This window comes from Chenopodium quinoa, unplaced genomic scaffold, assembly GCF_001683475.1.
Source record: "Chenopodium quinoa cultivar QQ74 unplaced genomic scaffold, ASM168347v1, whole genome shotgun sequence".
Taxonomy (NCBI): Eukaryota; Viridiplantae; Streptophyta; class Magnoliopsida; order Caryophyllales; family Amaranthaceae; genus Chenopodium; species Chenopodium quinoa.
The window spans coordinates 2,650,922-2,666,053 of record NW_018745523.1 but is presented as its reverse complement, the minus strand read 5'-3'; the positions used below and the strand labels follow the sequence as shown (position 1 = coordinate 2,666,053).

Genomic DNA, 15,132 nt, shown 5'->3' with positions numbered 1-15,132 from the left:
GAGGTCGGTAAACGGTGTATTTTATAACATTTTACCATTTCTTAGGTAGTTTTTTTTTTACAACATTTTACCTTTATTAGGTGGTTTATTCCCGTAAAAATAGGTAGTTTATTACAACATTTTTTTTTTATTTGCTAGTTTCTTATAAAATCTTGTTTTAATTATATTATTCAATTAATATCTTCACAATCATTACCGATCGATATTGTCTGTGTCAACAATTAATTTTGCATCAAATGAAATCTTGTTTAGAAAAATATCACCTAAATCCTTAATGTGGGGTACACACAAAGAAAAAAGACCGTATATGTCCATTCAGGTCTTGTTTACTTCACTTTAAAAAAATGTATAAAGTAAAAATATTTTCAAATTAGAAAATACAATTTCAACTTAGTAAATATAAGTTCAATAAAGTAGAAATATTTCAATTCAGTAAAAATAAGTTAATTTCAAGAAAATTTAGTAACTTTAAAAAAGAAAAAATAATCGAAAATCAGTTTAAAAATTCAGTTTAGCAAAAGTAATTAATTTCAGTTTAGTAAATTATTTTCATTCAGCTAAAATAATTTAGGTTGCGCAAAAATAGTTTCAACTTAATAAAAATAATTTTAGTTCAATAAAAATAATTTCAATTCATCAAAAATAAAGTGAAGTGAGGGGCCTAATTGCTCAGTATCCTTCTTACTTATTGCAACTTGGACTAAATGACGAATTTAAAAAAGTCAAAGCAACTACCAATTTATTTATTTATGGTATTATATATCATCATTGTAGCAACATTTTATGTCAACAAAATGAAACCAAACACATGTTATGTATTGATATAATAATATATACAGACTAGATCAAGAGTATATCCAAAATATAAATGTATAATACATATATTCTATAGAAATAAGTGAATGGAATAATATAAAGAAATATGTATAACACATGGTGGCGACATACACTACAAGAAAAAAGATCAAAGAGGGCGATATACATTGATCAAGGAGGGCGAGTTTAATTTTGCCTTGTTATTTTCTATCAAGGAGGGCGAAATAATAATTGCCCTTTTATTACAGAACAAAGAGGGCGAATGTTACTTTCGTCTTTGTACTTCGAAGAAAACAGGGCGAATTAATTTTTCGTCCTCTATAATAGAGCTAAGAGGGCGAATTCACAAAATCGTCCTCTATAATAGAGCAAAGAGGGCGAATTTCATTTTCGCCCTCGTTGTTCAATAAAACAAATCAACAAAGTAAACGTTTTGGCTATTTTACAAAACAAAAAAGAAACAAACAGGGCGAATGTTACTTTCGTCTTTGTATTTCAAACAAACAGGGCGAATTCCATTTTCGCCCTCGTTGGTCAATAGCAAAAAGGGCGAATTTCTTTTTTGCCCTCGTTGGTCAATAAACATTTTAACAAAATAAAACAAAGGTTTTTCTCTATTAAAACAAAAGGACATAAGAAATTAAACGTTTAAGAAAATATAAACGTTTGTTTAAACAAAGGTTTTTCCCCAAAATATGCATGAACCCTAAATCGCAAATCGCTAATCTATGATTCTTCGCTCTATTTTTTCTACCTAATTCTTCGCTCTAATTCTTCACTCCTAATCCTTGCTCTTAAGGTTCAGATTCATTGCTCGAAGTCGGTCAGATTGCAAGTCAGATTTCGTTCCAAATCATTGCTCGATTTCGCTCTAATTGTGTCGCAAAATTTTGGTAAATTTTGGCTCAAAACTATGTGATTAAGCTTTTGATTTGTACGAATTTGTTGTTCACGAAATCCTTGCTCTTAATTTGTTGATTTTTTTTGTCAATTTGTTCCTGCATGTTAGTATTGCTCTACATTTGTCAATTTTTTTTGTCAATTTTTTTTGTCAATTTGTCGATTCTGCAAGTTTTTGGGAGTTGTTATTTATGCTAGTAATGTCAGATAGATTATGGAGAAGCAAATCAGAATTATTCGTATTTTATCAGTGGTTTATCGATTTAATTGCTTAATTGATCGTATGAGCTATTGATTACTGTGAATTGGGATAATTGTAATTTGTTTTGATTACTATGAATTGTGATAATTGATAACTCTATCTGATAGTATTATACTAGCTAGTAGTGAGCCAGTGAGGTAATATTCTTTTGCCAATTTGTTGATGATTACTATGAAGCAAGTTAAGAATAAATGCAGTTTATGTGATAGATGATTACTAATAGTATGGAATATCATTGATGATTGAATTAGTTTACTCAGACATTTGATATTTATGTTCAGATTATGTTATGGGACAAATAAAATGATTCGGTTAGAGATGGATTCTTGGTGTGACTTAAGGATACTTGTACTTTATGACTTTTATGCTTAATTTGATTAAAACACTCTTACTTAAAATAGTCCCTTTTAATCTAATTATATACGCCCTTTGATGAGTTGCTACTTTATCAATTCAGGAGAATTAGGTTGCATTAGTCAACTGCTAGATAGTCTGCTACATGCCAATTACCCCAATAACTAGTATATTATCATATCTATTCATATAATTTTATAACTATTTTGTCTACTTATGAACTTATAATATACAAATTTATTGGTTCCATTATTTAGCTAGTAAGATCCAGATGTCTAACTTGTATATATAAAGAATGTTATTGCCTTGGCTTTTGGGAGGACTTTCACACTTTTTTCTATTATTAACATGGACAAATAAAATGATTCAGTTAGAGATGGTTTCTATGGCTATTATGCTTGTACTTTATTATGCTTAATTGTGTATGTCCAGTTTCAGTAGCATAATGTCCATATGTGGAAATTTTTATGTCAATTTGTACTTTTGTTTCATTAGACTATTGGTCAACTTATTTATGTTGCTATAATGTTGCGTTTTATTCCACCCATCCCTTGTATCAACTTATATATTGTTTTATGTAATATAGAATGGATAATGATAGAAGTTGGATGAATGTTCAAGGGTTGAAAGGTAGGCTTCAACCAAGTTACCGAAATGGTGTTAAATACTTTCTTGATTTTGCTTTCAAGGACACTAACCCTAATTCTGGGGATAAGAAGAGGTGTCCTTGTTTGAATTGTCGAAATTACTTTGACCATGACCGATCGACAATGTGTGTTCATCTTCTTCGAGTGGGAATAGACCCTGATTACAATCCATGGGTATTCCATGGAGAGGAACAATCCCTTGACATCGGTGAGATGGAGATGTCCGAGGAGGAAGGTGATGAGTTATATGATGAAGATCCTCTTGTATCAGAAGAGATGACTTCTTTGGTACATGATGCGACAAATGTAGTGCGGGAGGAGCACGATGGGGATGAAGGGGGTGGAGATTGTTCTGAGATTCCCAATAAGTTTTATAAATTGATGAAAGATGCAGAAGAAGAGCTATTTTCGGGTTGTAAAACATTTTCAAGGCTTGAATTCATTGTAACTCTCTTACACCTTAAGGTTAGTGGGGGTTGGAGTGAGAAATCATTTAGTGGGCTCCTAAGTGCATTACAAAAGGCCTTTAATTATGACCCAAACTTTCCAAAAAGCTCTTATGAAGCCAAGAAGTACACAAAAGACCTTGGGTTGAATTATGTGAAGATTCATGCTTGTGTCAATCATTGCATACTTTATAGAAAAGAGTATGAAAATGCTGATTCATGCCCTATTTGTGAGGAGTCAAGATGGAAGGAAGGTAGCAGTGAATTTGATGATAGTGTTACCTTCTCGGAATCTCAAGGGGCCTCACAAAGAATGCCTAAGGTACCTCGTATGGTTCTACGCCATTTTCCTTTAGTGCCAAGGCTTCAAAGGCTTTTCATGTCATCGAAAATTGCAAAGCACATGCGATGGCATAAAGAGAGGCAACAACTTGATGACAACATATTAAGACACCCATCCGATTCAATGGCATGGAAGAAGCTTGATGAATCATTTCCAGAGTTTTCAATCGATCCACGTAATGTGAGATTAGGTCTTTCGACTGATGGTTTCAATCCCGGTGGACATTTTGGCGCTAATTACAGCATTTGGCCAGTGTTTTTGGTGCCATACAATCTTCCACCATGGATGTGCATGACAAGTCCATACATCATGTTGTCACTCCTAATTCCTGGTCCCAAGTCTCCTGGAATGGATATTGATGTGTTCTTAGAACCATTGATTGATGAACTTCAAGAACTATGGGAAGTTGGGGTGAAAACTTATGATTCACATAGTCGCCAAAACTTTACAATGAAGGCAACCCTATTGTGGACAATGAGTGATTTTCCTGCTTATGGAAATTTGTGTGGTTGGATACTTGTGGTAAACTTGCTTGTCCATCATGTCACATAGATACCTCACACAAGAGATTGAAGCTTGGAAAGAAAGAATTCTTTGATGCTAATCGTAGATTCTTGGATCTCGATCATAGATGGAGAATGGATAGAAAATCATTCAATGGAGAAACAGAAAGACGACCACCTCCTATCCCTTTGTCGAGGGATGAGATAGTAGAAGCCTTTGATGGTGTTCCGAATGTGATATTTGGGAAGAAGAGAAAGAGAACCAAAAGATACTTGTTTGGCCAATGGAAGAAGTTTAGTACCTTCTTTAGACTCCCTTATTGGAGTAAGCTTTTGGTAAGGCATAACTTAGATGTGATGCATATTGAAAAAAATATTTGTGATAGTATCTTAGCAACTGTACTTGATATTCCTAATAAGACAAAGGACACTTTGAACGTACGAAAGGATTTGTTGAAGTTGAACATGCATGAGAAATTGAGACCTATCAAGATAGGTGATAAATATGCCATTCCTAGAGCTCCTTATCAATTGACATTGCTTGAGAGGCGTAGAGTATCGGAGTGGTTGTCTAAGGTTAAAGTGCCAGATGGTTACTCTTCTAACATAGCTTGATGTGCAAGTGTAGAAGATGGAAAAATCTCGAACATGAAGAGCCATGATTGTCATGTTTTTATGCAAGATTTGCTTACACCGGCATTTCAAGGCATTTTGCCTAAGCAAGTGTTAGAACCTTTGGTTGAGCTAAGCTTGTTTTTTAAGCAATTGTGCTCCAAAACTCTAAAAATTGATGTGTTGGAGCGATTGGAAAAGAGTATTGCAATAACTCTTTGTAAGCTTGAAAAGGTGTTTGTTCCATCGTTCTTTGATATTATGGTTCACCTCCCAATCCACTTGGCTACTGAGGCCAAGCTTGCTGGGCCAGTGCAATATCGTTGGCAATATCGATTTGAAAGGTAATCTTATAGCTCATCTACATTAATATGTGATTGTTTAATTTGTGGCATCATTTAATAAGGTTTTTTCTCGTAGGGAAATGTACATTAATATGTGATTTGAAAGGTTGAAGGCCGACTATTTTTCAAATCGCAAATCTTTATTAGAGGCGGAGCATGCTTGCCCACCTTCAATAAAACTTGAACAATGGAAGTGGCTTGTTTATAACTATTGGAGCTCTCCTAAACAAAAGGTAAGTTATGGGAATGCTCTTGTAATCAGAATTCTGCAAAGAAGATTGTTTTCTTCCCCTTTACTAATCCTATATGTTGTTTTGTAATCTGTAGGAAAGGAGCGAGAAGAATCGGGCAAATGCTCTTGCAAAGAAGATCAAGTCGGCATGTGGTGCGAAATCAACAGCTCGCATAATTTATGAATTGGTGAGTATAAGTTATTGTTAATGTCTGTCTCTGTCTTTGTCTTAGCTGAATCTGTCTTAGCTGAATCTGTTCTTGGCTGAATTTGTCTCTGTCTTAGCTGCTGTGACTCTGAAACTCTGCTGACTTGATCTTACTGATGTACCGCATTACAGCTAGACTAATTTATGAATTGGTGAGTATAAGTTGTTGCTCTTATGCATGACACTCCTAAATAAATTATGAAAATAGTCAAAGTAAATCTAGGTAGTTTGTAATCTAGGTAGTTTGATGTTGTAGAGTTAAGCAGTTTCAGATTGTATCAGAAAACAGAAATTAATAAGTGTATGTATATGATTTGAAAGGAACTTGAGGCGCAAGCTTGTGAAAATGAGAATGAGGTCACCGAAATTAATGGTTCTAGTTCAAACGTCACCTCATCCCAAGCTAAAGATGATCCCATGTATTTAAAGTTATGGGAAAAGTCAAAGAGGTATATTGAATATTTGTCTAATGCACGAACACTTCATTTTTCTTTATACTAAAATTCTGACTTTGTTTTATCTTGTAAGGCATAAAAATGGGAAGTTTGACGATGAAGCCGAGGAGAAGTTCAAGGAATTAAAGGAGTTGCATGAGAAGGAAATTGGTGAAAAGGGGGTTGATAATCTTACTCTTGAAGAAGCTTATGTGAAGGTTCTTGGACATCGTTCAGGTTATGCCCGAGGTTTAGGCAAAGGGCACCCGGTGTCATCTAAAGATGGAAAGATAGGAAGAGCTGAGCTGGAACAAAATGTTGAAAAACTACAAAATGAAAATAATATTATGCGAGCTGAATTGGAAGCGTCTAAGAAGAAACAAGAAGACCTAGAACAAAAGCTTCGGTTAATCATGGAGAAGATTGGCCTTGATTCTTGATAAAGGTAATATTTTATACAAAGTATCTTTTTCTACTTTGATATTTGGGTGTTTTTGTATCATATCAAGTGTGGTCTGATTTTTTTTAGCTCCGAGTAGTTGCCTCTTATAGTAATCATAGTCATTATTCATCATCAAGTTCCTACATTGCTACTAATATATTCTTATATTAATTTACATTCAGCTTGTTTCTGTCATGTTTGCAGTTAGGGGATCAAGTCAGTGTGCTGATGTTTTGGGGATGGAGGACACCAAAGGCTGGTTGCATTTCTTGGATGGAAAAAGGGGATGCTTGAAGATGCAAGGATGAAAAGATGTCCTAGAATTATTAAATAATTGCTTTTTGGAAAACTTGGTTAATACTTTTGTATATATAATGACAAAATTAGAATATATAATGACAAAATTAGAATTTATATTAACTAATGTCCTAGAATTATTAAATACTTTCGTTTTTTTTTTTTGAGGCAATTAAATACTTTTGTTAATACTCCTAGAATTATTTTTTTTTAAAAACTAAAAATTGAACAAAGAGGGTGACTTTGGTTTTGCCCTTTAAAATTTGATCAAACAGGGCGAAATTTGAGCAAGGAGGGCAATATCAACTGACTTGTTTGAGTTGTTTTCAGAGGGCAAAGAAACATTTCGTCTTGCTTGATTCAATTAAAGAGGGCAAAATTATTGTCCTATTTGATCTTGATCAAAGAGGGCGAAATTTTTGCCCTATTTAATTTTGATCTAAGAGGGCGAAATTTTTGCCCTACTTGATTTTGATCAAAGAGGGCGAAAAATTTTGCCTTCTTTGATATTTAACAAAGAGGGCGAAAAATTTGTATGCCCTTTGAAGCTAATAGGACAAAGCTAATAGGGCGACTTGGGGGCGATTTTAAAATCGCCCTCTTTGCCTAATAGGGCGAAATTTGAACCTAAGAGGGCGATTTAAATTGCCCTCTTTGATATAATATCTTGTAGTGATAGTACGAACCTTTCATTGAGTACGTATTAGAAAAAAATAATAATAGAAAGTTCCTATAAATAACAAGAAACATATCTAGGAAACTCACAAAACAAGAATTCTCTCTTTGTATAGTATTGGAGTACATACATCACAAAAAAAAAACAGTTTTGATAATATAATCAAAGTTAGTTACCAAAAATGGAGAACAAGGCATTCTCGAAAAGAATGATGCTAGCTACCCTTGCCACTTTCGCATTAGGTATTTCATTCTTCACTTCATTCATTCAATACGTAGTAATTTAATTTGTATGATGACTACTAATTATTTTTATGTTATATATATAGTGATGATGCTGCAAATTCATACGGGAGAAGGCGCGTGTCCAGCAGCATATGATGATCCATGTACCAATCCTAACGAATTATGTTGCTCAACCAATCCAAACTTGCATTGCGTTCAAGTTGCAACCAATGTGTACAAATGTAAAGATGATACCACATGTGAGGATCACCACGACCATGAGTGTTATCCCAACTTTTTTGATTGTTGCACTGGCTTAAATTGTGTCCAACTTGCATCTGGTAAAAAATGCAAAGAGGGCACTTGTGAAGCCCATAGTGGACATGAATGTACCCCTGGTGTTTTTGAATGCTGCAGTGGCACTGGCCTAGATTGCGTTCAAGTTTCAATTTCACCCGAAGTTTACCAATGCCTGTAAATGTCATCGTATATATATGATCATACACTATATATATGATCATATGTTTACTAACTCTACAATGCACTCAACAAGCTGAGGCCGGGTGTTGAGCTCATTATTATCGTGTGCTATGTGTAGCTTCTGTTACACATTCTTTTTTAATTTCCTTAATTGGTTGTTGTTTGAGATTCACTTTTCCTTTGATTTGTCTTGTTTCCTTTCTTTTGGTTCATATGTTTAATATATATGTGGCCTGGTTGGGATTGTATTTTTCATCATTAATGAATTCAAATATATGAAATAATTTTCAATTTTTTGCATCACTAAATTGGTTTTTTGTACTTGTATCACTATAAGTACCCAAAAATAATTTACAGATAATACACACTGCAAAATTAGGAGCATCTATCTTCTCGCAATATCGTACCCTAATCTTTCTAAAATTAGGAACATCTATCTTCTCGCAAATTCTGGAGTATAATAGGTAGTTTTTCACAAAATTTCCTAAAAAAATTGCTTTTCACAAAGGGGTCAGAGCAATATCTTCATGAGTGGCCAAGCAAAGCAGTATACAAAGTATATAATTGCTGCTGCCTGCTGGTTGTTGTTTGATCTGAGATTGACTTTTCCTTTAATTTGTTTTATTTCCTTTCCTTTGGTTCATATATATATATATATGGCCTGGTAGGGATTGTATTTTCATCATTTATGAATTGAAATATATGAAAATAACTTTTAATTTTTTGCAAGATTTGGTTTTTTGTGCTTTTATCACAATGAAACAGGGTTTTTTTTTTCTAAAGGTAAAATGCACTGCAGCATTAGGAATGTCTATCTTCTCGCAACATCGTTCCCTAATCTTTCTAAAAATTAAAAATTAAAAATGAAAAAAAAGTTGCTTTAACCTTATGAATAATAAAAGGGTAGAACTTAACAAAACAAAGGTCATACATGCATTATGGACAAATGAAGCATACCCATAATTCCATATATTGATAGAATATGTATATAATTTTCACCCAAAAATAAATAAAAAGAACATGTACATATTAATATTTCCTTGAAATCTATTCCATTATATCACAGATGCTTCAGAATAAACGAATTAAAACAATAATAAGTGAAATAACAAGTAAACTATATGCTATAATCCGAATGTCCCGTACACATAGTGTCGACATTGAATGTACTAATATAATCCATGCATACATATAAAAATTAATAGAAACGGAAAGAAGAGAAAGCTGGTGTATAATACATTACAAATAGTTTTGATACATTAAAATTTATATTCCTTACTAATAAACCAAAAACGGAAAACAAGTCTTCGTCAAAAAGAATCATGCTAGCAACCTTTGCCATTTTTGCATTAAGTTTGTCTTCTTATGTTTTCATATACTTTTCATGTCATTTTCAATATCATGTTAAAATTTTTAGGAAATTTTGACAATTACCACCTTCTGTTTAGTCCATTTTAGTAATTACCACCTTCTATTTTGTATTTGAAAATTACCACCTTCTATTTTCAAAAACATCAAAAGTTACCGCCTTCTTGCCTCCCAACTACCACATGACGTCATTTTGGGCCCATTCTTTCCCTTTCCTCCATATTTCCCTCACATTTCTCATTTCTAACTCGATTCTCATCCCCCTTTCACTTTTTTTCCCCCAAACAATCAAAAACACTTCAATTCACTCCTCCAAATCAAAATTGACGAACAATTATTGGTGATTTGGGGGAAAAAAGTGAAAGGGGAGATGAGAATCCAACTAGGAATGAGAAATGTGAGGGATATAGGGAGAGAAGGGAAAGAATGGGCCCAAAATGACGTCATATGGTAGTTGGGGGTAAGAAGGTGGTAACTTTTGATGTTTTTAAAAGTAGAAGGTGGTAATTTTCAAAAAAAAATAGAAGGTGGTAATTGCTAAAATGGACATAACAAAAGGTGGTAATTGTCAAAATTCCCAAATTTTTAATTATTTTGATGCATAAGATGTTAAGCTTACATGTCACAACTAATTAGCTAATAAATCATAATATATATATATTCTTGTAGTGATGATGCAGCAAATCCGCGCCGAGGAAGATGGTGGCTGCCCTGCCCATTATGATGATCCTTGTGACCCTAATATATCACAATATTGTTGTGAAGATCATAACCTACTTTGCGTTCAAGTAAGACCTGGCATTTTCAAATGCAAAGACGCCCCCTGCGAGCAACATTATGATCATGAATGTTATCTGGTTATTATGAATGTTGTCCTGGAATAGGCCAAGTTTGCAAAGAAGTTGCACCAATACTCCATCGATGGAGTATCTTATAATTTTATCACTTTAAAATTAGATAACATATTTAGTATTTATTTTATTAATTAAGTTATTGTTGAGGTAAATTAATATTGCTCTTAACCAACAAGTTAAATACTCTATCTTAATCTAGAGTATTATGGGGTTGTCCCTCAAGTTACCAGTTTCAAAGATTGATAACCTTGCTAACATAAAACAAAAAAAAAAATAAGAAAACTTTCCCAAAAAAGTAAAACAAGTTAGATTACTCGAAAAAACGAGTAGATATATGATAAAATATACAAGTCAAATTTTATATGTGGCTACCGTACGTGCGGCCAACCATTATAAATTTTTTTTATTTAATTCTTCTCTTCTCTCTCCTCCTATTTCTCTCTCCTCTTTTCTTCTTCTCTAGTTAGGCCACCCGAACCCACCTTGATCGAGGCGGCGGGAGGCTGAGAATTTAGCGGTGGTAGTGGGGGAGGGAGCTCCTCGTACTTCGTCGCCAAAAAAACAAGTTAGGGGTTTTTAAGGCCAAATTCAGCCATGAAACTCTAGATGTAGAGTTTTCATGGTCGATTTTAGCTTTTTAGCCATATTTCGAGTGAAATTCGAAGCCGTTGTGAATTTTTAAGGTATTTGTTCGATTTAATTTTTTTCACGATGTTTTTTTTTTTACGATTGTGGGTTCGGTTTGGTTGGATCTAGGTTTGCTCGTTTTTTAAAGATTTGGTTGTGGGTTTGGTAGAATTTGGGCGTGGTTGCTGGTGGTATATTAGTTGGTGGTGGAATGGTTGCTAGGCGTGGTGGTGGAGTTGGTGGTGGCGTGGGGCAGTATTGGGTATGGGAATTGGTGGTGGCATGGTTGCTAGCGGCGTGGGCTGTGGGTACGGGAGCGGTTGCTGGTGGCGTGGAGTTTAAGGGTGGTGTAAGATTAGGGATTACTTACTTGGTTAGGGGTTACTAGGTCGGAGGGATTATTTGGTCGGGGGTTACTTACTAGGTCAGCCAGTATTTACTAGGTTGGAGGGGTTCCTAGGTTGGTTAGGGGTTACTAGGTCAAAGGGGTTATTTGTGGGTTACTAGGCTGAAGATACAAATGCATTCTTTTGATGAGCCACACACAAAATGTGCTGAAAATACAAATGCATTCCTTTAATGAAAGGATAGATCGAGTTAGGTCTACGACAATTGTACAATTTTAATGATAGGTTATCTTCATGGTCATACAATTAGAAAAGACGAAGGAGCTTCAGTACATACTAGATGATAAACTACACTATCGCTTGGCTACTAAGCAAAGGAAGAACTACAAAAGTTAAGAAGAAAACTTAAAAGAAATGAATGCTTGTTGTTGAGTTCTTTGTTGATGTCTTCTTTCGACCTCTGTACTTCTATTTATATGCAAAATGGAGCGGTTATGACTAACTTCCATAACTATTGTGCGGTTTTGCTTCTTGCCGCACTCTATTTTGAAAATTAAAATTGATCCATTAGCCACCGGTCTTAATATAGTTGGGCCCTAATGCGATATCAGCGTAATGGCTTTTATGTTTTAATCCAACTAGCCAAAAACCCTTCACTAACTGTAGTACTTTCCACTTAGTCAAAGTCAAGAAAGTCAACTAAAAGTCAAAAATCTTTTTTTTTTTTTTTTTTTTTGGGGGTGTAAAAGTTATTAAAATTGAATTGCCATACTTACACATTATCTTTTTCAACATTTTTGTTGGTTTTATGATTGTATATTAGGCCCTATTCACTTTACCTTAAAAAAATACGAATTAATATTCGGTAAAAATAATTTCAATTCAATAAAAATAAGTTTAGTTCAGTGAAAATAATTTCAATTCTGTACAATTAATTTCAGTTCAGTAAAAAAAATCAGTTTAGCTTAGTAAAAATCAGTTATTGTAAAGAAGAAAGATATTAAAGAATTAGTAAAAATAATTTCAATTCAGTAAAAATAATTTTTGTTCAATAAATTAATTTTAATTCAGTAAAATTTAATTTCACTTCGGCAAAAATAGGATGAAGTGAGCAGGGCTTTAAGGAGTAATGTATGTATTTATTTTTGAGATGTACTCATAAAACTTAGTTTTAACAAAACCATTTAGATACCCACATTTTCAATTTTCACTCTACATCGTCCAGTTGTAGGGTAACTTTAGAAAGGCCAGGTTATATGATTTTGTTTATGCAGTATGAATGAGTTGTGTTTTTTTTTTTTTTTGGAGGGGACCATATGAATGAGTTTACAAGGCCAATAACACGTACTTTGTACATACGTCATAAAATAATACCCGATCACAAATTAGATACTACAAAAGGTTATTATAAGTAGACAATTTTCCAAAAAAATAATAATCAAAGAAGTCAAGGTAGACTAGTAATAATAATTAATACTACAAACTAGCTACTTCAATCCTACTTTAACTTATGTATTGTGATACTCTTTAATCAAGTGTGTAATTCTCAATTCTACTTCAATCCTACTTTAACTTATTGTTCGCATGATTTAATCAAGTGTGTGTCACAATTCTCATAATTAATTGAATCTTGTCTAAGCTCTGATCATATCTATATGTATATGCTCGGGCTGCAATGCTCTATTTTAGGATAAACTTTTTATTACTTTCTTTGTTCTATTTTACTTGACAAAAAGTAAAAAGAACGGAGAAAGTAATAAATACCAATGTAAAAAAAAATATATACATTACAAAGTACAAAAATATTTAATAACATCCGATTTATACTAATTTATTGTAAATCGGGTTGGGCATACAACTTCATCAACTCTAAGCAATAGAGTCACCGCCGAAATCAGCCGCACCACCACCGAGAAAAACACCCACCGCCAAACCACCAACCTGTCGCCACTCTCAGCTGCCGACCATCGAACTTCCTTAGCTTCTCCCAAGAATTCGGCATCCCCCCCTCGATTTCGGCCTTGCTGACCACCCCCATCCCTCGATTCCAGCGTCGCTGACCTCCTTCATCCCCTGATTCGCGTCGAACTCCAATCCCTGCCTCGATTTCGCGTCGAACCCAATGTCGGGTTGGGCGGGTTTTTGAATATTCTTGAGGTTGGCTTGGGTTAATGGGGTTTTGGGTTGGCTGGGTCGGTGGGATTCCGATCTGAAAATTGAATTTTCAACAATGGTTAGGTGTTGTTGGTGATTTAATTAAATTGAAAGTTCACCAATATTTACATACTTTATTCATCATTCAGCATTATGTACTCTACCCAGCAAGTAAAAAGAAGGAGGAGCTCCCTATCCAAGCCCCAATTTCAGAACAAGCTAAGCTAATTGTTCGTTAAGCATACGACATCAATCAAGTATACTTTTGCATGCATTTGTGTTTATTTTTGTTGATTTTGATACTCTGTTTTTGGAAAAAAAATGTCACTTTTGTAAAAAAAAAAAAAAAAAAAAAAAAAAAAAGTCACTTTTGTGAAAATATAGGTCACTTTGTATAAAAAAAAAAAAAAGTCACTTTTGTAAGAAAAAAGGGTCACTTTTTGCAAAATGTTTGATGTAAAATAAATTATTGTAAAACTGGGGTATGTAAAAGTTTTTGTACAAAGTAATAAAAGTTTTTGTACAAAGTAATAAAAAACCAATGTGACAAAAAGTAAAAAAGAAGAATGTGATAAATATCAATGATCTAAATTTTAGTGTATTTCCTCTAAATTTAATACGTAAAGACTAGAATAGACTCGGTCTACAATAATTTATTGTAGACCCAACCTTCTTGTATACCATACGAATGTGATTATATCATATGAAATGTGATTATATTATTACAAATGTGATTATATTATCTTGAAACTGTTAGGTAAATGTATCACTCAAAAAGTGAATTTATCATTATAAAAAGTATCAAATAGTAAACTATATCATTCAAAAGATGATTTTAAAATTTTATCATCCTAAATATAATTATATAATCTCATTAAATGGTTTAATATGAGATCAAAATATGACTCACAAAAAGATAATTATATCATCTAAAAAAGTGATTATATCATCCAGAATGTGATTATATTATTTGAAAGTGTCAAATTTTGGGTCTACAATAATTTATTTTAGACCGGGTCCATACAAGACCAATTAAATTTAATAGGTGTTACAATTGCACAGAATTTTAGATGAATTAATTTTCTAAATTAATTCCATTGAAATTTATAGGCGTACAAATAGAAAATCTCCAAACTGAAAAAAAGGGTGTTAATTTAGTGAGATAAAGAGAAAGAGACAGAGATAAGGGGTGAGGGATATCTAGTGTGTGTTCAAGACTTCAAGGAGATGGGAATTAGAGAAGGGATAAGCAAGGATCATATTTATGTAAGAAATTATAATCTCACCTTCATCAATTACATACTACTAAAAGCGAATATAAAAGGAGACTTGGTAATGTATTATTAAACATTGCTACATGAAAATAAGGTTACATTTAGATTATGACTTTTATTTCATATAAAATCTAGAGTAAACCTCCTAAAATATCAACTTGCACATTTTTAAAAAAAAAATTAAAATAAAATAAAAAATAAAAAAACTTGCACATTATTACTATTACATATTTAAAGATTTTTTCTAACATGTTTTTATTTTTTTAATATATATTTTATGCGTTTTAA

At 33.2% G+C, this 15,132-nt stretch overlaps 2 protein-coding genes across 2 annotated transcripts; both read left to right on the top strand.

The window, feature by feature from the left end:
- Window positions 1–1,441: 1,441 nt before the first annotated feature.
- Window positions 1,442–4,342, top strand: LOC110715686. The gene is made up of 2 exons (XM_021894291.1): window positions 1,442–1,709; window positions 2,919–4,342. Exon 2 carries the CDS (start codon window positions 2,920–2,922, stop codon window positions 4,318–4,320), a length of 1,401 nt encoding a protein of 466 aa, XP_021749983.1. The 5' UTR covers window positions 1,442–1,709; window position 2,919; the 3' UTR covers window positions 4,321–4,342.
- Window positions 4,343–4,897: 555 nt separating this feature from the next.
- On the top strand, window positions 4,898–6,963 carry LOC110715687. The gene is made up of 6 exons (XM_021894293.1): window positions 4,898–5,227; window positions 5,334–5,460; window positions 5,555–5,647; window positions 5,989–6,116; window positions 6,196–6,546; window positions 6,748–6,963. The coding sequence occupies exons 1-5, from the start codon at window positions 4,920–4,922 to the stop codon at window positions 6,539–6,541; spliced, it is 1,002 nt and encodes a 333-aa protein (XP_021749985.1). The 5' UTR covers window positions 4,898–4,919; the 3' UTR covers window positions 6,542–6,546; window positions 6,748–6,963.
- Window positions 6,964–15,132: the final 8,169 nt, after the last annotated feature.

Coding starts and splice junctions, on each gene's coding strand:
- LOC110715686 (XM_021894291.1), top strand. CDS start 2,920: ATGGATAATGATAGAAGTTGGATGAATGTTCAAGGGTTGAAAGGTAGG.
- LOC110715687 (XM_021894293.1), top strand. CDS start 4,920: ATGAAGAGCCATGATTGTCATGTTTTTATGCAAGATTTGCTTACACCG. Junction 5,228..5,333: donor TGGCAATATCGATTTGAAAG/GTAATCTTATAG, acceptor GTGATTTGAAAG/GTTGAAGGCCGACTATTTTT. Junction 5,648..5,988: donor CTCGCATAATTTATGAATTG/GTGAGTATAAGT, acceptor ATGATTTGAAAG/GAACTTGAGGCGCAAGCTTG.